The 22,587-nt window shown below is 39.7% G+C and overlaps 2 protein-coding genes across 2 annotated transcripts in view; one reads left to right on the forward strand and one right to left on the reverse strand.

Moving 5' to 3' along the window:
• The first annotated feature begins 1,778 nt into the window (after positions 1-1,778).
• On the forward strand, positions 1,779-7,414 carry PGPEP1L (pyroglutamyl-peptidase I like). Its single transcript, XM_053464370.1, has 5 exons — positions 1,779-1,888; positions 2,421-2,473; positions 2,925-3,041; positions 4,563-4,789; positions 7,229-7,414. The coding sequence occupies exons 1-5, from the start codon at positions 1,855-1,857 to the stop codon at positions 7,383-7,385; spliced, it is 588 nt and encodes a 195-aa protein (XP_053320345.1). The 5' UTR covers positions 1,779-1,854; the 3' UTR covers positions 7,386-7,414.
• An 8,512-nt stretch (positions 7,415-15,926) lies between these two features.
• IGF1R (insulin like growth factor 1 receptor) overlaps positions 15,927-22,587 on the reverse strand; it is a 94,017-nt gene continuing 87,356 nt past the window's right edge. The window contains exons 20-21 of the mRNA XM_053462366.1: positions 21,275-21,409; positions 15,927-17,779 (exon numbers count right to left, since the gene is read on the reverse strand). Coding sequence (XP_053318341.1) covers positions 17,413-17,779; positions 21,275-21,409 — 502 coding nt within the window. The 3' untranslated portion in view covers positions 15,927-17,412. The remainder of the gene's footprint in view (positions 17,780-21,274; positions 21,410-22,587) is intronic.

Consider the following 22,587-nt stretch of genomic DNA (forward strand, 5'->3'; position numbering starts at 1 on the left):
TCTTCTAACGTTTGGGTCAGGAACCATCACGGTGTGTGTGTGTTAGTAAACTATGTATATACGGTAGTATAGTAACGTGGTAACTTCTGATTAGAAAGCACATTTTATTAACGTGCTGCTAATAAGAGGCCCCCTTACAGGGTGATCAGAACCATGTGATCAGTGCACCTGCCCCAGCTCAGCACAGCACCACATACGGCCCCTTATGGCGTAATGTAAATACACGTTTGGTATAAAACACCCAGCGCACATAGACGACCCAGCTCTGATATAAATACATATATCGATATATATAATGTGTGTTAATATACTTGCATTCAAGCGGCTGTTTAGCAGCGTTAGGGCCACTGCACACACAAGCAGCACTTAATGCATGTGAGCCGCCCTACCGCAGCATGCTGTATACACTACATGCCGAGGCTGTGAGGCCTAATCACGGACAGGCTGGCTTCTACCGGCAACCACTATACCTCCTGAACCCGCAGCCCTGCAGCCTGTGATCGGCAGCTCCATCATATCCGGTCTGAGGCCTCTTTCACTTTCCAAACCCGGCCTCCTTCCTGACCCCGCCCCCAGCGAGGCGGGGCGTCCCGCAGGCTGCTATTAAACTCCATGCAACGCAGAGTTTTCGGATTTCGGTCAGTGAGTAGAAGTGAGGTTTATAAACTGGGTATTAAGAGTAGATTATACCCCGTCCGCCCCTCATACCGACACAGAGAGGCCAGCAGGAGAGGCCTTCGCTTTTATACTGTTTTGGTGACAAAATAAGACGAATAAGACTTTTCTCAGACAGTTGGGCATATATTTATTTTGCATTATTTATGGGAATGTTGAAAAAGCAGTAAACATCTTTTTATCATATTTTCCTGTAAGAAAAACATTAAATTCCAGCTTGTATAATTGGTTGCTGCGCTATCTATGCTTGCCAACGTACCTGGATTTCCATGGCCAGTCCCTACATTTTGCGCCAAAAGCACAGTAGCATAATCACAAAGTGCAATTTTGATCAAGCTTGAACCCTAGCATGAGCGGCGCTGTATTCCCTATTACAAGCGTCTAGCGGAGGTTGTGGGGGATACATGCCCCGCGCCGCAGATATCAGGGGAATGAATATAGTATGATAATCAATAACGGTCAGGCTACCCCAATATGTAAAAAAAAAAAAAACAATATTAGAAAGGGTGCCAGCGATCCAACAGTTCCCCATATGCTGCCAAATCAATGTGTCATATATATATATATATATACACAAAGAAGTCTAATAACAGAAATATACAGAAATACTTTATTATATCACGTGAACCCTGTATTAATACAACAAATCAATACAGATACAAATAAGCCGTCGCTTACCAAGCCGGAACGTTGGGGTTCTCCTGTTTCGGTGCATGCTCTTGTATTGGTTTCATTTCTTGGTACATGCTTTTTTTATGTATATTATTTTGACTAGGCTGTACTTGTACGCGATTGTTAAGTAAGTGGCTAAATACATTTGTCTTTTGATACAATACAGTATTTGCGTATATATTTTATTTACGGTTGTGCAGCTTGCTTGTATATGAATATCGTGTGATCAGTCAGCCCCGGGTTCAGCACACACAAGTAGTGAAAAGAAACCTGCACCACGGGGACATTTATTACCTGCCTCCAGGCTAGACCCATGGAACCATCAGTGGGTTTTTGCTATATCAACAGGGAGCTGTCCTGTCAATCAGAACTCTTTATAGCTCGTAACTATTTTTTTTATTATTATTATTATTATTATTATTACAGAAGAGAAAATATTGCAGTTCCTACAACTTTTTGAAAAGTTGAATAATCGCTGCTTCAGCAAAACCCTGGAAACTCTGACACATGGAATCTACTTCCAGTCTGGTTGTTGTCACCGGTAAGGTAATCGTACGGCGGTTGTATTGGGCTCCACTGTTCAGTAGCCATGAAGGTGTTATCATTCGGCAAAGGGGGGGGGCAAACTAAAATGATGAATCAATTGTTTGGATTGTAACCCTGTAGTCAAAACTTTTTCTGCCTCATTTGTTTTCATTTAAGGTATTCATATATACATTTCAGTAAAGTGTCGATGTGTTCGATGGGTGCTCACTGATTGAATTATGCAATATACAGGGCCAGTCAAGGTCTCTGTGCAACACTCAACTTTTGGTATGCAGGCTCCGGCTGTAGTTATTGAATATCCAGGGTGCCCAAACTGCTTCCAACTTCCCTATTTGAATTTGCTGACGGCAAACCTCACTGGGGTTGGATCTTAATATCGAAATCTCAACGAATTCTCCCTTTAGTGACCCAAAAGTCTCCATGTGCGCTGCAAAGGTTATAGAGGGTATTACACATTATAACCAGTCAAGATACTTCACGATATACAGCCTATTAATATGAAAAACCATCATTTACTTGTCTTTCAGGATTTGGACCTTATCGGAACTATATCATTAATTCCAGTTGGGAAGCTGTAAAGGTGAGATACAAATATCAGGGCGTCCCTTGGATATGTTTCAAAAGTTGATTTCATAAGCAGAAGTGCCGGACTGGATTAGAACGGGAGAACCCCTTTAGCACAACCCTGATAGGAACTTATACTTGGCCGTTCACACCAGGAAACACACTGAACCATCAACGTCTACAGGACTAGTGATTACTGTGCCTCTGGCGCTGGCATTTACAGGTGAACTTTGATAAAAATATGTGAAACGAAATACTGCAATGCGAAGAAAAAAACCTCCGCTGATAATTACTGTTTAAAATAATGCTACAAATCTTAATGGTTTCATTCTAGAAAGTAACTTTGACTTCGCATTGACAGATCTGTAACGTCCCAATTACAACACCAGAGAAAGGCATCGGTCCAGAGCCAAGAGGTGACCAGCTGTTCCGAGAGGGCTTTATTACATTTTGTTTTTTAATTGTAGGAGTTGTCAAAGCTGGGTCTCGGTGAACGTGTGGAGCTGCGGATCATGGAGCTTCCAGTCAAATATAGCGAAGTAAAAAAACGGGTCATCCAGATATGGACAGAGATGAAACCGCAGGTACGGTGGAAACCAGTACAACGTTTTGTCATACGTAACATTATTCTTTGCACAAAGACTATATGGGACAGCTTGACAGTAGAGAAGAATGGAGTGTCGCTTTTTAACCCCTTCCAAATGTACGGAGGGATACAGCAGAATTCCTTTTCTACATTCACCCTCTTGTCTCGCCCTTTGAGGGAGGTAGTTTGCTGCAGTTGCTTTCAGTAAACAAACAAATATAATAGATAGATATAGTGTGAGTACGTCTATTAAAGTATTTACAAAGTATTTTAATATGCATTCTTCGTTGGTGGGGCTGTATATGGGCACTATAGTGTCTAACAGTCTTTGGCTACTGAATGCAGTATAATTTTTTATGCATTATAAAGGGCAGACAGGGACAGATGTGAGTTGCATAACTCTGCAGAATTTACAGTATCCTTGAAACACCATCAGAAATTAAAATTCAGAAGCAAAGAGCGGTAAAAACATGGCTCATTCTCGAGTCCAAACAATATATAGTGTGGGTCAAACATTACTTGCAAAAGTGACAGTCCTCCGTCCACAAAAACATCATCATTGCTAACAAATGTCAGCCTTATGTCCCTTTCACTACATGGCTAGATAAAGTGGGGGCGAGATCACGGGTGGCTCTCAGTCATGTACCCTGCACATGCCAACCAGTAAGACACACAGCCAACCAACCAGCTGTTTTGTTACTGGCTGCGGCTCGCAGACACACTGGGATATGTCTGGAGATAAGATTTTAACATATTGGTGTGTTCCAGTTTCATTGAACGTGGTCCATAATTGCAGATGTGAGGTTTGCTTTTCCAACAGAGAACGCACAGCATGCCAACCAGCATGCGCAGTGGGGTGACAAACGGCACGCTAACCAGCTAACACAATGAGATAGCATACAGCACGCAAACCAGCTAACACAACGAGATGGCATACAGCACGCCAACCAGCTAACACAACGAGATGGCACACAGCACGCCAACCAGCTAACACAACGAGATGGCATACAGCACGCCAACCAGCTAACACAACGAGATGGCACACAGCATGCCAGCCAGCTAACACAATGAGATGGCATACAGCACGCCAACCAGCTAACACAACGAGATGGCACACAGCATGCCAGTCAGCTAACACAATGAGATGGCATACAGCACGCCAACCAGCTTACACAATGAGATGGCATACAGCACGCCAACCAGCTAACACAATCAGATGGCATACAGCACGCCAACCAGCTTGTTCATGTGCATTGGGCAGACATTTCATATTCTGCCAGTCGGGCATAAACACAGAAGCGTGGTACCGTCAATTCATGGTGCCTAATACAGCTGAGGGCTAACATGGCCGCGTAACTTAATGTATTAGCAGAACGGCAAGCGTATTTTTTCTTTCACAGTATCTCTGCAGCCTGTTGCTCTGTGCGGCTTGGAGACTGATAAACAACCCGCTTTGAGTGTTTGCATCCTGCTCATTTCCTGTTATTCTTTTCTTGGCAAAACAATAAAAACCCTGTAGTTGTCTGTGCACGTCGGAATGATGTCCTCATCCGATGCCATTGCCCTTGAGCAATGTGCAAGAAACAAAGGCTACACGGAGCGGGACCTCAGCGGGACTCACCCACAAGGAGGCTGCTGTTTGCTGGAAGGACCGGAAATAATACAGTCTGCTGTTAATATGAAAAGTGTCTGCAAAAACATTTCAAGGCCCGGGGTTGATGTTATCCATTCCAGAGATGCTGGGAGGTAAAACCATATTGGTTTCAGTGCTTTGGATGAAAGCAGAATAGTGATGCAGCCCACAGCGGGGGGGGGGGGGGACCGGGGGTTGTCATTTCCATCTTTAAGCATGGGGTTAAACAGCAACATTTAGCGATACTGTAAATTCTGGGGAATAATACGCACAATTAACCCCTTTTTATTTTAGGTCCTGAATAGGGGAGTGTGTATTATATATACTGTACGCTGTTTTCACCAGTTAAGGAAAAGGTCATTTTAGCATCGTTGTAAAGTTCTCTACAAATTGTGTTTAAAACCAGACTGTAATATGCGGGTAAAAAGGAAAAACGTTCTTCTGAGCATTAACTCTTTGACTACTTGAGTGATGAGCAAGAACAGGATTTTGTTTTCACAACATTCTAGATGATCCACATTCAACTAACGTGTGCACAGCAGGTCCACGTTCTGTTGGTAACGTAGCGACATTGCTATACTGCACCAAACTCCTAACAAATGTATAGATACAAGGATATCTTTACGCACAGATTTCTAATGATGCGGTTGGTGGGCTGCACAAGTTACAAATATCAGACAGAAAACCTTTCATATAAAAACACAGAATTTGAGGAAAGATAAGAGCCATTATCTAGTCTGCCTGTTTTTCCTGATGTAAAGACCGTAATTGGTCCTCGGTCTTCTCAGGGTAACTTTATGTTTAAATCCCCTCACTGTACTAACCTGATGGGAGGCCGTTCTATATATCAACCACCCTCTCAGTAAAGTAAAACTTCCTTACATTATATCTAAACCTCTCACCCTCTAGTTTTAGGTTATGCCCTCTCGTTCTAACGTTTCTAACCCTTTGAAACCAACTTCCTCAGACAACCTGGATAACGAGTTAAAGTAACGAACATGAAATATAAGAAATTCTATTTTTAATATGGCACTAAGAGCAGTTTCGTTCACTGCTGCCTCTTGTCACAAAGTGGTTTATCATTCACTAAGGTCTGATCTGATTTAACAGTTTAAATGCCTAGGCATTTTGCTTTGTATTTAGATATGACTGCTAAATAACGATAAAAAAAATGTGTATTTCCTTTAGCCAACTAATGGGCTATTTCCCATGATGCTGCATTTTCAGAAACCTAACCCCAGGCCTCAGTTTACCGTTCACTGGCCAGGGCTTTAGTGCTGAGTGACGAAACGATGTAATAAAATACCCATCTTATGGGTTATCTTTTATTTATAAAGCGCCAACAATGTACGCAGCGCTGCTTACAGTCCATACGTTATCACAGGGAATGACAAAACTAGAACCGACGAACTGACACACCAGGAACAGAGGGTCCGGCTCGCAAGCTTACAACGTATCTAGATATCTCCTGACTTTTACAGTGGAGAATTCTCCAGCGCTTCTCTCTAATGTCTAAAATCTCTTCCTTATGTTTTGTCCCTAGCAACACCTAGTTACCAGTTCCCTGATTCACACAGCGATTTCAATGCGCGTGAAGCTATAAAAGGCGACCTATTGATTCAGTCTCTGCTATCCTGCCCAGAGATATAAAGTTAGGTCACGGGCAGCCGTTAATACCCCTAAACTATCCCAAAATGTCAGCATGCAGGCATCTGTACAGCGCTGCAGAACAGGATGGCGTTACATTAGAGAGCCAAATTACCTTTTCGTTTTTGGATAATGCTGTCCCATTAATTAGTTAATTTCTTGAAAGACATCTCACGCATATAATCATTTATTGTTTTATATAGCGCCATCAAATTCCGTAGCGCTGTACAATGGGTAGGCAGGACATAACAAGTAGCATGTAATACAACAAGTTGACTAACAGAGACAATAGGTGAGGAGGGCCCTGCTCCAACGAGCATATGACAGCATGATTTGGGGCATCTTGACCCGTCTTGTAGGGAAACCCCAAAGATAAAACATACTTAGGCCTGGGACAGGTTAGAAGCACGAGGGGGTATAAGTATGTGAGAAGTGTATGGAAGGGGCAGCAATCTCCGCACCACGTGCCCACCACAGTAGAGCCCCCTCTGTAAGGAAACAACGATGGAAGGGAGTTTTTAATTTTTTTTAAATATGCTCTTTATTTAGTCCACACCATTTCTCCTCAGAAACTCAATTTGGAAGCTGGAGTTGTATATAATGTACCGATGGGGGCCAATTAGTGGATTATAGGTGAAACAACGTCTAGCTCTCATGTACGGACCAAGGACAGGCAGTGCATGTCTGAGGGGGTAATATTGAAAATGATGAATGTCTGATCAATTCCAGCTTTAGCAAATAAACCCTACAATTTTTTTTATTGATGAGTAAACGTGTATATTGAAATAGGCTTGATTTACAAACTAAAAAGAGCCCATTCAACAGTGTATTACAAGGCGGAATATGAGCAAAAATTGAATAACTTGCATATAATCAGCCCGTTTACCGTGTGTTTCTATTTACAGGTATCTCTGTGAATACACCTACTACATCTCCTTGTTCTATGGGAATGGAAGAGCGGTGTTCATCCACGTGCCACCATTAACTAAATCTTTTACAGCAGAAGAAATGGCTCAAACATTGCAGTTAATTATCACAGAGGTGCTTAGGCAATGCGTGTAATAAAGAAAGTCTCTTGCTGGATCAGTGGACCTGGGTTGTCTATTTCCGGCCATTGAGAATAAAAAAAAACACGCCAATATATTTATGTATATCCCTGCTATGGACATACGTCAGCCTAGTAAAACGCATAATAGCGCCAGAACACACGGTTTAAAATCTGTTTTATGTTTTTGCCAAATATCCAGCAGCACCCAAGAACTGCAGTTCAATTTAATATCAACTTATTTTCATGATGAATTAAATATGTAAATCAGAGTCATTTCAAATCATGATTTCTTCTCGCCAAATTATTGCAACAGACCAGGAGTTCAAAATCTGCACTCTGAAATCTGACCCTATAACGGATTTAATAATGCTGGACAGTATGGCGTATGAATGACTTCTTACAGACAAAATAAATACTTCCATGCAAAAGTTCCCGGTTAATAAAATAAACAAACGGAATACATCGATTATATACTTGCTTAATTACCAGTAACATGTAATAAAGTCATTTATCAAGCCCCTTCAATTCTCTATGGGCATAACCATACTGTTTCATTCTGTATCACACACAAGATCATATAATATATATATAACATATGTGTATATATATATATATATATATATATATATATATATATATATATATATATATATATATATAATCTTGTGTGTTATTTACCTAATTTTTAGACACATTATTGTTACGTCCTGATGTGTAAAACCATAGAATTCAAAGAGGGTGTACTTTCTTTTTCACACAACTGTATATTATTACACACACACACACACGTACACACATACATAAGTGCAATTACACAGAAGTGTTATATAGAGCAAGCTGAAAATCAAACTATACAAACAGAACCATTAAGACAGATGTGCATACAGAATTCTTTTTATTTAACTTAAATCTCGTAGTACTGGAACTACTAGAAAAAAAAAAAGCAGAGTAAGAGAAACTAAAACTGCCTTAGGTTCAGCCATTCAAAATAGACAAAGTTTCTTTTTTTCTCAATAATGTAAAGAATTCAGAGTATATAGCAAGAACAGGAATAAATTCTTACAACAGAATATACAAAAAACATTTTGAAAATTCTTATCTACTGATTCTTTTAATATAAACACAGGAATTTTATGAATAATTTACACACAGCATTTTAATGTTACAAATTGGCCATATTATTTATGCTTTTTTTAATTTTATTTTTTTTTCTTAAACAAGAAAAACTTGGAAAAGTTTTTTTTTATTCATTTATATTATTTTATTAGCAATGCATCAATTCCAGAGCACTTTTTTGCCTTTTATTTTTTTATATAATTTTTTTATTTTTTTTTTAGTTTATTGTTTTTGCTCCAGAGGTAGTGAGAAACTCTGGCCAGTTCTTTTCTTGAAGCCTCACTGAATTGGAAAACAGAGAGTTTAGTTTTAAAAGGAAAAAAAAAAAAAAAAAAAAGGAAAAAAAAATGTTTTTGCTTCAGAAGATTTCAGGGAAGCAGCTAAAGGTTGATCTCAGAATTAGTATGCTCTGAGGATTTGCAAACTGAGCAAAAACTTGCCTATATAAACACTTTTACCAGAGTGGTACATGAATGAGTCACAGTTGTCGTTTGTAAGACCCTATGGGGGGGTGAGCCAGTGTTGACTCAAGCCCAATTCTAGGCTTGGTCCCGGTTTGTGAAGTGAGGAGGAACATGAGCTGGAGCTGAGTCAGCTCAAACTCACCCTCTTGCTCAACTTTTTTTTTCCATTTGCAGGCTAGTCTAGCTTGGTTCACGTCCGACTTTCTGAGCCAAGCACAGCCTTGCCCCACTTGACACAAGCCGGCCACCTTGCCCATTTCCCTAGCACGATAAACATAACACCAGTAAAAGTTATTCACAGGTCAAGCTGTGAAAGGATACTCCAAGGTTTTAATAACAGTGACTAGTTACATATTACTCAGACCATCCCTAATCTGCTGCCAACCAGTGAAGGCTATTATGTCTGTGATGTTAACGGTAGTATAGAGAAAAAGAGAAATGACCAGTTTAGTTCATCCCAATCTTAATAGAGGGTTTTGCAAAAATAATCAAATATAATACAGATCTAGCGAGATTACAGGAAAGCGGAGATACAGAACTATCCACTTAGACACAAGACAAGACCATATAGAAAGGAAAACTTTTTGGCATTTTCTGAAACTCGGTACAATAATAATAGAAGAATAACATCCTTTCTACTAGCGCATGTATCGAAAGTTATAGGAACGTGTATGTAGGACACACGATTCAAAGCTTTAGAAAATACATATCTACCAAAGAAGAAAATACTGTAATGTCAATTATAGGTTTTGGGTCATTACGAAATTCTTCCATGTACTCAAACACAGTGGGACACAAAATCAGCTTGTGTAAACCATCTGTTTTTCCTTTTATTTTGTCAAAAGACTACCCGTAATCTACCGGACTGAAGAGTCCTGTTGAAAATACTAACTGATAAATACAAACAAAGCTCTTCAATTTTATTTGGGGCAAGCTGGCAGAGGAGAAATAGTTGGGTTGTGTAGAGAGACAACACAAGTAGGGTGATAGCTTATGGTCTCTGCTAGTAATACACGCTAGTTGAAATTCTTACCAAAAAAGGTATATATATGCTCCCCTACCGTTCACCTACATATATATATATTTTTTTTTTTTTTTTTACAAAATGATAAATGTTTCTAGGTTGGAAAAAAAACATCAAATTTTCTGAACATTAAGATGTGTTATCAGTTCTAGCTTTAGGTATTTAATATACAAAGCCAATTCCATGTACCTTTTTACAACTTTCCTTCTAAAATATGTGGCCTAATTACAGGATAAAGAAGATCCAGCAGCCACATAATACAGGGTACCTTATGGGAATTCTAGATCATACAACAGATCATAGCTGTGACCTTTATGAGTCTGATTTGCAATCCGGTCATTATGTTACACCACTAGTACTGTCTATCCCCACTCCCAATGGTCCAGTGGCGATCCAAAGAAGAGATTATTATTATAAGTGCTTTTTTTTGTGGGTCGCCAGGACAACGAAAAGCAAAGAAGTGCAACAGTTAACAATGAACATCAGTTCTGTATCTCCTCCTTCACTGTAAATAAAAATATGTTTTCACAGACAAATATTAAACTGACACAGTATTAAATCTATTCGAGGAATGGAAAGCAGGTCCAATTCGTTGAACTACAACATGGACAAACCAATTAAGTAATGTTACCAGAAAAAGTACACACAAAAGTGGGCACGAAGTGGAAACAAACCAACGTTTAAAGGCTCTAAGAAGAGAGAGACTATAATTAACCCTTTGTGCCAGAGCAGATGCCTCAAGCAATGCAATAGCACTGATTTAGCACCTGCCTGGTACTTTAACAGTTAATGCATGGCTTTTATCCACTTCTAAATTTCTTAATTTCTTCAATGTTAAGAAGGTGCCTTAAGAGGTGGCATTTTGTGGCTCAGCTCTAAACCACACAATTCTGACTGTCTCTTCCCCTGCTATCATTTTCAGCCATCAATAGAGAAGTGTAGACCTGTTTTAAGCTGAGTCAGAGTGATAAAGTGTTCCTAGCAGATGACGAAATGTGTCCTTGCTTTATTTTAAGAAGATTCCATGGTGATATGCAAGACATATCAGACACATCCCATCTGTATCGCTTCATTTCTGGGACCAGATTATGTTGTCTTATAGCCACAGGTGCTACTGACATTATCCTGACCCGAACCCAGTGGATAGAGGTGAAATTTCCTTTTCTTTTTTTTTGCACGCTGTTTGAAGAACTGAGCACACCTTCTATACACTAGGGGACACAATTAATCAATGGTCTCAGAACCTAAGCTCCAATGAGTTCCCACACTTTCAGATCACATACTTAATTACCTCCATGTATACTTATACAAGAGGAAATTGTAAAGGGAAAACATGTCTCTAGCGGCCAAACATCCCTCCTAGTAAAACTTTCTTCTTAAAAAGTGATTTCCTGCTTTTTGTTGTTGTTGTTTTTACTGTCTAGATGTACACGGTAGGAAGGCTCATTAACCTAGTATCAATACTTGGTGATTCAAAATCTGCTCTGCTTCGCACTCTTTTCTTCATAGGCTGCTGTTTCCCCTTAAACAAACGACTACTATTATGACTTCAGGAAGTCCACTTTCTTTAGGTGGCTAATGGAAATCTGAACACTAAAAGATACACTTTATTAGTGTAATATCTCCAACTACCATTCTCTGCAGAGTTGCAGTTTTAACTCCTTGACTTTACAATGGGGTCTATTCAATAAAGGGAAAGTTTATAGCAAGTTTGCAGGGAAAGTGAGATTTCATTTCCTTGCCTTCACTATACATTATGAAGGTCCATCCCCAGTGGGCTGCTGCCGCAGGAAGAGCTTGGCTGGCCTTGTATGCTGTATAGTTAAACCAGAGATGTCTTCAAACTCTGCTCGTCCATTGAATTATGAATTATACAAGGCCAGCTCAGCCCTTTTTGCCAGAGAAGCCTGACTGCTTAGGCTCTTCATAGTGAATAGTGAAGTGAGGGAGTTAAAACCAAAACTCTCCCGCCACTTCTCCCATTAGCGAAACAAAATCCAATTGCATTATGAATGGCCAACCTCAGTGAGCTCCACTAAGCAAGTAGAGCCAAGCTAGCCCTGTGTAATGCACAGCAAAATCTGCAAGATGTAAGTCACCCATTATGTGGCCAACCCAGCCCATCTCACAGAAGATCACTTGGGTGTCCATTTATAACGGCCAGGTCCAGGTCACTTATCCCAGGTCTAACCTTAAAGAATGCAATACCTTAGCAACTATTCACGTCTCATTTGAGAAAGACTTTTACTTTAATCCAGTAATGCATATTGAAGAATGGTAGCAGAAGAAATTAGATCAAGAGCCTTTTTTCTTTGTATTGTCTAACCAACAGATTTCAGTTAATTTCAGATTCACATTATCCACCATTTTTGTCTTTGCGAGGTAAAGTACACCCAGCAGCCTTATAAATATTAACCGAATGTTAGTCTAATGAAATACTATCCAGTTGGAAGCCAGATGTGGCCCTCAAGGGTCTTCAGACTAAAAATTCAAGATAAAACAAAATCTCACAGGCTATATTGCCTTACGTATTAACAAGGCTCCACTCTATGATTCAGGACTCTCACCATTAAAAGAACTTTATCAACGAGACCCTAATGTTGATAAGCAGGGTGCAATCAAGTCTTAATCAGCTTGGAACCAGGTTTGTAGGACTTCTGAACCACCCACTGTCTCACTGAATGCTACAATAGCAGAAACGGCTATCATAATACACCTCTCTTCCCTTATGCACAACCGAACTTTAACAAGAAAAAAAAAATGTTACAATGTGGAAACTTAAAGAAAAAAAAAACAGGTGCAGTTCATGTATTTACATCAAATCTGTTTTTAAACTATAGCACAAGCCTTTAGATGTGGGTTGCGTCCCACTATGTTGGGGGCAAGCAGCATTCTGTTTTATGTTTGGCTTGGATGCCTTCACTTAACCATGTTGAAAGCACACAGAATAAGGAGAGGTTGCAAGCCTCCAAAGCCTTACATAACCATGATTTGACCAATTCCACAGCATCATCCCCGCATATAAAAATACAATAAAAAATCTAAATGGCTTTAATTTCATACATGCCACAATTTCCCTATTTTTCATTCTAATTTATTTATGAGACCATTACATAAAACGTTTAGGTTCTCTAGAATCTGTTAGGCAACATTAAGACATGTACAACTTTTTATACAAAACCCTCTAAGGTGATTGGGATCTGAGGAACCTGTATAGCAGTATGTGCTGAGGGTAGTGGGCATCGTCATTTCAAGAGGTCATCTATAAAACAGGAACAGAGGTGTGTTTCCACAATTACACAAGAGGATTCTACTCTATAAATTCAGAGGATTCAACTCTTTAAATTCAGAGGATTCGGAGACTTTAAATAGAAATCTCATCTACAGGTCATTTTAGAGAAATAAACATGATACAAAAAAACAACAACTTTGGAAACCCTTGGGGAGACCAAGAGATGGTGTGGAGACTGAAGCTGCACTAAGACACACTAGAGTATGTATTCTATGATACTACAATGATTTACAATGTAGACTGATGTTTTCCAATGTTTCAATCTCTCACAGATGACAAAATGAGAAATTTGCATAGAAGAGTCACAGCCGTAGGGTCATAAACACAAGCTCGTCAATTTTTTTAAGTATATGGTGGTTATAAGTGAGGGTTGGTGAGCGTTAACACACTTTCGCGCTGTATGAAGGATGAAGTCTATCAGCTATAATTGTTCCCCACACCACAAATATACTGGTAACTGAGAACATCGTTTAAGGAGCACTCCAGGCAAACACTTGGAAAAAGCATACTGGGAGTGAATTTTTCACGGACTTCAATGTTTTAATACATGCAAATTAGCACTTTTTTTTTAATGAGAACTATACAGACTTCTGTTTTTTTTCTTCTTCCTCCTTTACCCCCTGTTTGCCTCTACCCATGGAGAAAGCATGCTTAATTACATTTGGAGCGCACGCTCTTGCCAGCTGTGGCTCTGAAATCAATGGGCGCTAAACTCACATGCTTGCGAGTGGCTGCAGCTCAAGTATGCAAGTTGAATTCCCACTTATTTCAATGGCAGCCCAACTCAAGTGCACTACATATAAGTCTCACGTCCTAAGCGAGATCAGATTCATCAGCGGGATCTAATAGCACGCAAGCCTTAGACTTCAGTGCAAGTGTACCACTGCCAAAAGGGACTTGATACGTCACAATGTGAACGTAGAGTATAAGAGGCCTTAGGAGATTTGGGTTTAAATGACAAATTTAACACCTCTTTCCGATATAACCCTATAACACAGGAACGAGAATTATAATCACCTTTGAAATGAATGATGCCACTGCCCTTGTAATACCAGCATTTTGTGGTTTGAAGAATGTATGAGGTTACCGGTTTTTATGGTTTATTGTCAACTGCTGAGAAATGCGAGATGTAGTTTTTATATATAATTATATATTTATATATATTTACACATATAAAAAAATAAAGCGTGAGGTAGATAAATGTTTGGGAAAAACAAAAAATCATTGAAAACTGTCCCCTGTCATTTACAAAAAAAAAAAAAGCCTAATCTCAATACATAAGAATGTTTTGGGGCATTTTTACAGTGACTAAAACTTATATCAGGAAAAAAATAAATAAGAACAGAAAAAGAAGAAACACCTACATAGAATATCTTCTAGGTCTTAGGGGCAGGAAGGAAAATATACAGAGTGAAATAATGTGAATTATGCTTCAACAGCAGCACTACAACATGCACACTTTTTTTTCAAATTTTGTTTTAAACCTTCATTTATATCTACTAGTGTATACTATAACTTTGTTCATAAAACAAAAACACTTCCACCCAAAAGCAAGTATTCATCAGCAAGGCAATAGTTTTGGTCTGAAAATGGGAGGGGGGGGGCAGACTAGATCCACTCAAGGCCAGGCAGCTTCTTATGGGCCATATAAAAGTTACAATCTCCACAGAGTCCTACTATATCGAGACTAGGTACACAAACTTTTAGGTGCTAAGATAGTTCCCACATGGCTCCTTTAGAAACCCCTCAAAGAAAGAGGAAGATTAAGTGAAAAAGAACAATTAAAAATGATCAATTTTTTTGTCTGCTAACTAGTAATATGGACTCCATACATCCATAGTCCTACACAGTCCTTATTAACACCGCTTAACTCACACACCACAAAAGGAAGAAAGGTTGGAGTCTCCACCTGTGAATGAAACACTCTAATAATGACATTTAATATATATAAAGCTTAAACTACTACTTTCCTGCTCTTTCCGGCCCAATAAACGTGACATTGGTGGACATATTGTTGAGATTTACGCAATATTTCAACGGTTAACATGACAACCTGTTTAACAATATGTGACCCTAAAAACAGGAGCCATATGAGGACCAAGCCAGAAGTGGAGAAAAATGAATGGTTTGCATTGAACACTGCTCTAACTCTCAACGGGTAATAGCAATAAGGCACCATACAACAGGCTTACCACACAGGCCTGGTGAAGTTTTTCTTTTTTTTTATTAATCACAGGATGGAAACTGACTTTTTTATGTTTTTGGTCTGATTAACAGTTGTTTACAAAAGACGCAACCTTGTTTAGTCTGCACAGTAACATAAAAAAAGTTTGTCCTTGGGGTGGAAGGGTTTTCAGACAAGATTAAGAAACTGAAGGTCAAAAAGTCTGCATGTTGTGACTTAAAGCCTGCTGCTGTATCCAAAAATAATTAACAAACTTATAGTTAAAACACACAAGAAATATCTGTATGTATCACGTCCATCACACCGCAAGTCAGTGAAGGACACAAAATATTGTTTGATGACTAGTATAGGAACATATAGAAGGAACCTACTCAACAAATGAAACAATGTTATTTTCTGACCTGAGTTTTTTATGTTTTTTGTTTTGTTGTGTTTTGTTGTTTTTTTTTGACGCATTGCAACAACAATAATTGCTGTGTGGAGGAAAATGAGGAAGGAACAAAACTCATACATTGTACCAAAAAGTTACCAACCCTGCCCAGTACCCACCCCCGACATTGGGATTGACACCACAGAATACCCCCCAAAAATGAAAAATAAAAATGCATTTATAAAAAGGCATTATACAGGTTCATGGCTAATACTACTAGAAGTCCTTCCGTGAGGGATATGGGATGTGAGTAGACACACTGATAATGAGCAGAAGGTTTTTGAGGGCTAAACTTGTTTTTAAAGCAGCAGATCACAACGCAATCGTCCAAAACCTTCCATTTTAAGTCAACAGAAGTTTCCTGCGTTTGGTCGCCTTCCGGAGAAGCCCTATGTAGAAGTGGATGGAGAAACATGGAGACATGTAGAGATGGAAGGGTAAACCTGAAGAGACTTTCTTCTTCTTCTATAGATTAAATAAAAAAAAAAAAAAGAAAAAATAGCAGCCTTTTCTGTACAGACATAGATGAATATCTGAACCATAAAAAAGATATAAAAGACACAAAATACAATGTGTTTGCAAATGGTGCTCTGGTCTCACATTGAACTGTAAGGACCTTCTACAAAGTCTTAGAGAGAAAATGTCCAACTTCCTCAAGGGCGAGGAGTAATTGTGAGGCGTACAAATAAATTCAGAGACCACAAACGTATATGCAGGAAGGTCCGAAGCTCTAGAACAATCCAGCACAGAAACAGCATTTCACAATTCCAACTATTGATTAACCCTCTGGCTTTAATAAGGGCATAAAAAAGGGGGCAAAAAAAAGCCGGATAAGGTTAAACCAATATTGCATTCTGTTCTCTGTGGTTTTTAATCATCTCCTCTAATTTTCCCCTGAAGAAAAAAAAAAAAAAAGCACATTTCACTGTGAAAGCCCTTTCTGCATTTTGTCTTGTTGTATTTTGCCAGTTTTCTCCAGAATTGTTTGTCTTACAAATATAAAGATGTTTTATCCCATTTCCTACCTCATCACACACTCACACACACAAAAGTATTGCCTGGCTTTTAGAGGTGACTTCCCTAGTATGATTAAGTTACTAACATGAACATACAGTGTGATATGCAGGTAAATCTATTTGGCAGAATTTTTTTATATAAACTTATTTTCACTGGGACTTTTTGTAGCTTTGTTAAACTTGTCTTCTTATAAAGAGAAAAAAAATTGTGTGTGTGAGCAGGAGAGGAGGACTATCAGGTCCAAACACGGATCCAGGGGTGTGTTTCCCGCCAAAAGTAATGAATGATCAGATGCACGTGTACAGTGACACGCAGAGGAAGATTGGGCACTGGTCTGACGCACAGATTCCTTCAGTAAAAAGAACACCAGTGCCAAATAATGAGAAGTCCGCAGCTAATCCCAAAAACAGAAAGAATTAGTGTTTGCACTGATAAGGAGGGATCCTCCTGTGACCACAAGGAACACAAGGCAGTGTGTATTTCCACAAGTGTCTGTCAGACCCCCAGCCAGGATCAGCAAGCCGAGGACTGGGGAAGAGGCAATGCCCTCTCATTTTTGCGTCCGCCATTCATGTGCGCATAAGGTTGCCTTTCATCAAAACTTGCTCTAAGGACAACTACACCTGGGCCATTTTCAGCCTTGTGTCCTACATGGTGTTCAGATGTCTGCATGGTACACGATGGATCCAAAGGAATGCTCTCCATGTTCTCTGTCTCCAGGTCTAACTCCTCTGTGTCCGGAGGTTTGTTCTCTTCACTGTAGAAGAAAGACACTTCTCTGAAGCTTGGTTCAAGTTCATCTTTTATGCTGCTGATGATCTCCAGGAATGAGGGTCTCATCTTAGGGTTGTACTGCCAGCACATGCGCATCAACTCAAACCTGAGGAAAAAAGTGAAACTAATTAAACAAAAAACAGCTCATATCCTAATAAAACTGTAAAATAAAAATAAATTATAGGTAGGCCAAAGGTCGCAGACTGAAGGATCAAACATCTCATTGTGAGTTCTGTTTTTCAATCAATCGGTGTGACTAATTTGGAAATATTTGTTTTACAAGGAAGGGGCAGGGAGGATCTGTAGCAAAAAGTGGAAAAATCCAGCATATCCAGCTTCCTACCATGAAGCATTTTCCTTCCGCCTACCCTTGCAAAGGCGGCCAGAACTAAATCAACTTCTACGAAGATCAGCAGTAATTTAACAAAAGGAGAAGGATAGCCTAATATGGAGGAATAATCACTGAAATTCTGGGAATGTTTCTTAAGATATCATTTCCCAGGTCTAGGCTCAGCTGCTTGAGCAGAAGCAGCTCGCCGGGAGCTGTCACTGTGTAATACACGCAATCCATACATTTTACCCTGCAAAGTCTCAGTTTGGGGAATACACCTTTAACATGAACGGTGCAGTCTTGGCTAATAGAAACACATAATCTGACAGCAGATTTGTATATGAACTATACACACACACATATATATATATATATATATATATATATATATATATATATATATATATATATATATGTATATGTATGTATGTATAGTTAGTCCTATTATTACATTGATACACATTAGTGGACTGTCTTTACAAGTCAGCACAATGTTTTGTTTGAAAACACTGCTGGGATGCAGCATTTGGGCTGCACATGCCTCTATCTTGAAATCTTTGGCAGCAAAGCAGTTAAAATGGATATTTCAATTCATAACCAGTGAAGAAAGCAACAGTCGCCATGTGACTTCTCTGCATCCGATCTGTTCCCGTCACTGATCTCCCTTTCCTGTAAAAGTTTGGGCTCAAACACACAGGATCTCTCCTGTACCCTGCTGGCCCCTCACGTGGGGTCCGTGATGGGGAAACGAGACTGAGCCGAGAGGTTTCACGTATGACGTCTGCAACCAGCTCTGTCACTTGACGCTCTCGTGAAGCCCTCTCAAGTGACTGCTTCCAGCTCATTCCATAAATGGAAGGTATTTTTTCCCCCCCTCCCCGCCCACTTGGATTTAATACCTTGTTTACTGATTCTCCAAGAGGAGCTACCTCCTGCATCCACAGGGGGAAGAAACCATGGGCAGGGAAAACACACAACACACACACCATCGCTGTGGAGTTACTGCACGGTGGACAAACGTATAATATACAGGTTTAAATGATAATTTAAATATACTTGCTCAGAACAACCACAATACATATTTCCTATAGTTATTAGTTGCAGCAAGGATTTGAAAGCAATTAACCAAAAATTTTTTTATAGAAAGATTGTTGTGTTTTATTATTATTACAAACTCAAGGGGATATAGCCAGTAATCCTGTATGGGACTCATAAGTAGTGGCATTAACATGAGGAGCCCAGTTAGGATGGAGGACCAGGATCAACAATGATAATGGGAACAACAATTTCAGATGGTGACCCCGCTCATCATAAAAAAAATTAAAAGTTAAGTAGACTACAGTCCTCACTTAGCTAGCAGGTAGCAAAGATCCAGACACCTTTTCCAGGGAGATCGTAACCTGCATTCTATAAATGAAATTCTGGATGGCCATCCACATGCGGAGGATGAGCGGTTACACCAATGCACCTCCTTTGCTTTGGTACAGCTGTACAAAGTAGGTAGATCCCCCCTTTGCCAAAGAACCCCTACACCCATCAGAAGAGATGGTTAGGATTCAGCAGAATTCTCTACAGGACAGAGTGAGTCAGTTTGGTCTCCCCCATCACAGGTCCCCCCACCCGAAATACCCAGTAATGCTCATCTTTCAGTCACACTGTGCAAAAAAACAAACAAACATGTTTTGCAGGCAGCTAATAACCCGTCTGGTGGGGTTATTTTTTGTCAGAGCTCCAGCGATCTGTTACTTGACTGCAATAAGAGGGGGATGGGGGCAGCTAGAGACCAAGTTCACTTTATATACACAAACTGAACCACACATCAGTCTCCACACAGACTGTAACAAGGCCATGTTAACAAAAACAGAAGGATTAAATATAGAACCACAGAATTTGACGGCTGTCAAGAAGCACTAAGTCAATTTTTAAACGCCTTGCATGCAGCAGTAGTGGATAAAGCCATCGCTTAGGGTTCCAGCTTAATTAGGAGCCCCACCAGCTGCAGCCATTGCACTTACACCAGGAGACTTTCCGGGTGCGAGCTGGAGTCTCTGGGTGAAGTTCCCCGTGTCTCAAGGTCAGTTTCTTTAGTCTTCAGTCAGGTGAGTGGCGTTCAGTCACGCTCACACCAAGCCCACTAAATGCTCAATGGCTAACCCAGCCTCCAGTATGAGACGACTCATCCAGAAGAGGAGGTACTCTGGGAAGCACCTAGGTTTTGCTTAGGCCCCCTAAAAACCCTAGAGCTGCACCGGCTTGCATGTAATAAAGTGGGGGGGAAAACACACGCACACACAGGAAAGTCATTTCTTATAGATTGGCTAAACATTTACAGAAAGGCAGAAAAAAACAAAACAGAAGAATTCATGGTTACAAGACACAAAATCCCTATATATTGTGTGCAGTTCTGCAGACCCCATCTCCAGAATGATATTGACATTGCAGAGAGAATTGACAAAAGGGTTACTAAAATGGTAAAATGGTTAACATTGGACTTTTTAAAACAAGCTTACATGCATATTAAAGATGCTGTTCCACCTAGGGGACCTCTTAAAATACCCCCAGTTTTCCATTATGTAGAGCGCAGTAAAGGAAACTTGATGTTTTGCTTTTCTCCACAGTGCTGTCTCTTAAACTGTGCTTAAACGTTTATTGAAATACTACAGTTGCCTAGAAATAGAGTCCTGTCATTCATCTAAAGCCCCTAACTCTATGTATTACATCACAGCAGCCACTTTACAGAAGCTTTACAGATTCTAATACGCAATGATGGAGATTGAGTGTGATGGGGTGAGGTGTTTTGTGTGATGGTAGTAATGTGTGATAGGTGTGGGGAAGTGGGGTCCCTTTAAACTAAAAGACTTTAAAGATAATGTCCCTCCTGTGATGTCAGAGGTGGGCAGGCTGAGCAGTGAATGTAGGCTAAAGAGGCCCAGCTTAAATGTTTTCAAAAAGAAAATACAGCAAAACAGTATGCTATTTTAAAAAAAGGGGTATGTTTATTTAAGATGTATACCATAGCGGTATATAATATAAAAATCGAAGAACGTTAGGGGGAAAAAGATGTCTATGTGGAACAGCACCTTTAACAAAATAATAAAAACATCCATAAAGATTTAATTTTCTTAATATGTGCAGAACTAAAAATGTACTCTGTATTTCAAAAATAAAATGAAGATTAAACAGCTTTTGTTACAGCAACATTGTGAAGCGGTTCTTAAGCGGTCACCACACAAGAAGTGCTGGAGGGGAAAGGTTTGAAGGTATACATACAGCATATCTGGGCAGTTATCGGGTTTTTCCAGAAGACCACCTTCCATAACAAACCGGAGAACCTGTTCATTGGACATGCCCTGGTAAGGCTGCTCCGCCAGTGTGGCAATCTCCCATAATACCACCCCGAAAGACCTGCAGGGAAAGAACGGAGGTTCTGGTTAAGGGTCAGAAAAACCAGACAAGAAAATCCACCAATCGTGCAAGAAAAGGAAACCTGGTTTGGAATACAGAAAAAAACAAAGTTACGTTGCCTGTCCATAGCTTGTGTTTTCAACACCATATATCTGACTATATCTATATAGTAGCGCGAGCAACAAAACCTGCACATCTAATCAATTCCCTGTCCTTGAATCACCTCCCTTCTCGAGCACCTTGAAACAAACAGAGGAGGGGGAATGTAAATTCAGCGGTTAAGAAGGCTGCGCTCACTGTGATACTGATAAGAGGAATTTAAGTCTGCAAAGATCACACAGATTTGTCAAGGGGACACTCAAGTCATCCTATGCATTTCAGCTCAGTTGACAAGCAATATTAACATGCCAAAGTGGACAGTTGTCTGCAATCAGAAATCAATGACCTGGAGTATATCAACCCTCCAGCATTTCTCTAACTCCCTCTCCAAGAAGTCGTTACAGGAATGGCGTGTGGCACTCACATCTGCTGTAAAGACAACCTTAAAAAAGAACAGCACATTCGAGACTCACTGGTAGATGAAAGGTTAAAATCTGCTTTCCCATCTGTGATGGATATGACAGAATGGCACATCCACGTACTAAGCTTTAACTTTAGGAAGAAGCTGGGTATTGACGTACACGCATGCTCAATGCAAACACCAAATCCATCAACTTCAGCATTCTTCTGAGGATTCATTTGGCCCAAAGGATTACACTGGGAACATGCTCTTTGTTGTGTGGAACTTGGATTTCAATCAAATAAAATGTAACTGGCCTGGAATTTAATTTTTTTTAAAGAATCATGTCTTGAAATTATGTTATTTTATGTTGTTGGAAAAGTACACACATAGAAGAGGGGAAAACATTTCTTGGTGTGCACATAAGGCTCATGTATAGAAGCAAGACCATCAGTTTATTAAAGCTTATGTACTAATGACTCAGTAAGGGACAGAAGTGCAGGTAGTTATAGAATCGGTTTATGGCACAAACTAAGATCGAGGACTTTCGGACAGGAACCAAAGTTGTGGAAAGCAGTAGAATAGTAGGTTAGAAATTCTGGGGCAGTTATTCAAACTGATGGTTAACAGCAAACAGATGATACCTGTGATAATTTTCCCCTTACTTCAAGTAAATTAA

Source organism: Spea bombifrons, chromosome 4 (genome assembly GCF_027358695.1).
Source record: "Spea bombifrons isolate aSpeBom1 chromosome 4, aSpeBom1.2.pri, whole genome shotgun sequence".
Classification (NCBI taxonomy): domain Eukaryota; kingdom Metazoa; phylum Chordata; class Amphibia; order Anura; family Pelobatidae; genus Spea; species Spea bombifrons.

Coding starts and splice junctions, on each gene's coding strand:
- PGPEP1L (XM_053464370.1), top strand. CDS start 1,855: ATGGAATCTACTTCCAGTCTGGTTGTTGTCACCG. Junction 1,889..2,420: donor CAGTCTGGTTGTTGTCACCG/GTAAGGTAATCG, acceptor CTTGTCTTTCAG/GATTTGGACCTTATCGGAAC. Junction 2,474..2,924: donor CCAGTTGGGAAGCTGTAAAG/GTGAGATACAAA, acceptor TTTTAATTGTAG/GAGTTGTCAAAGCTGGGTCT.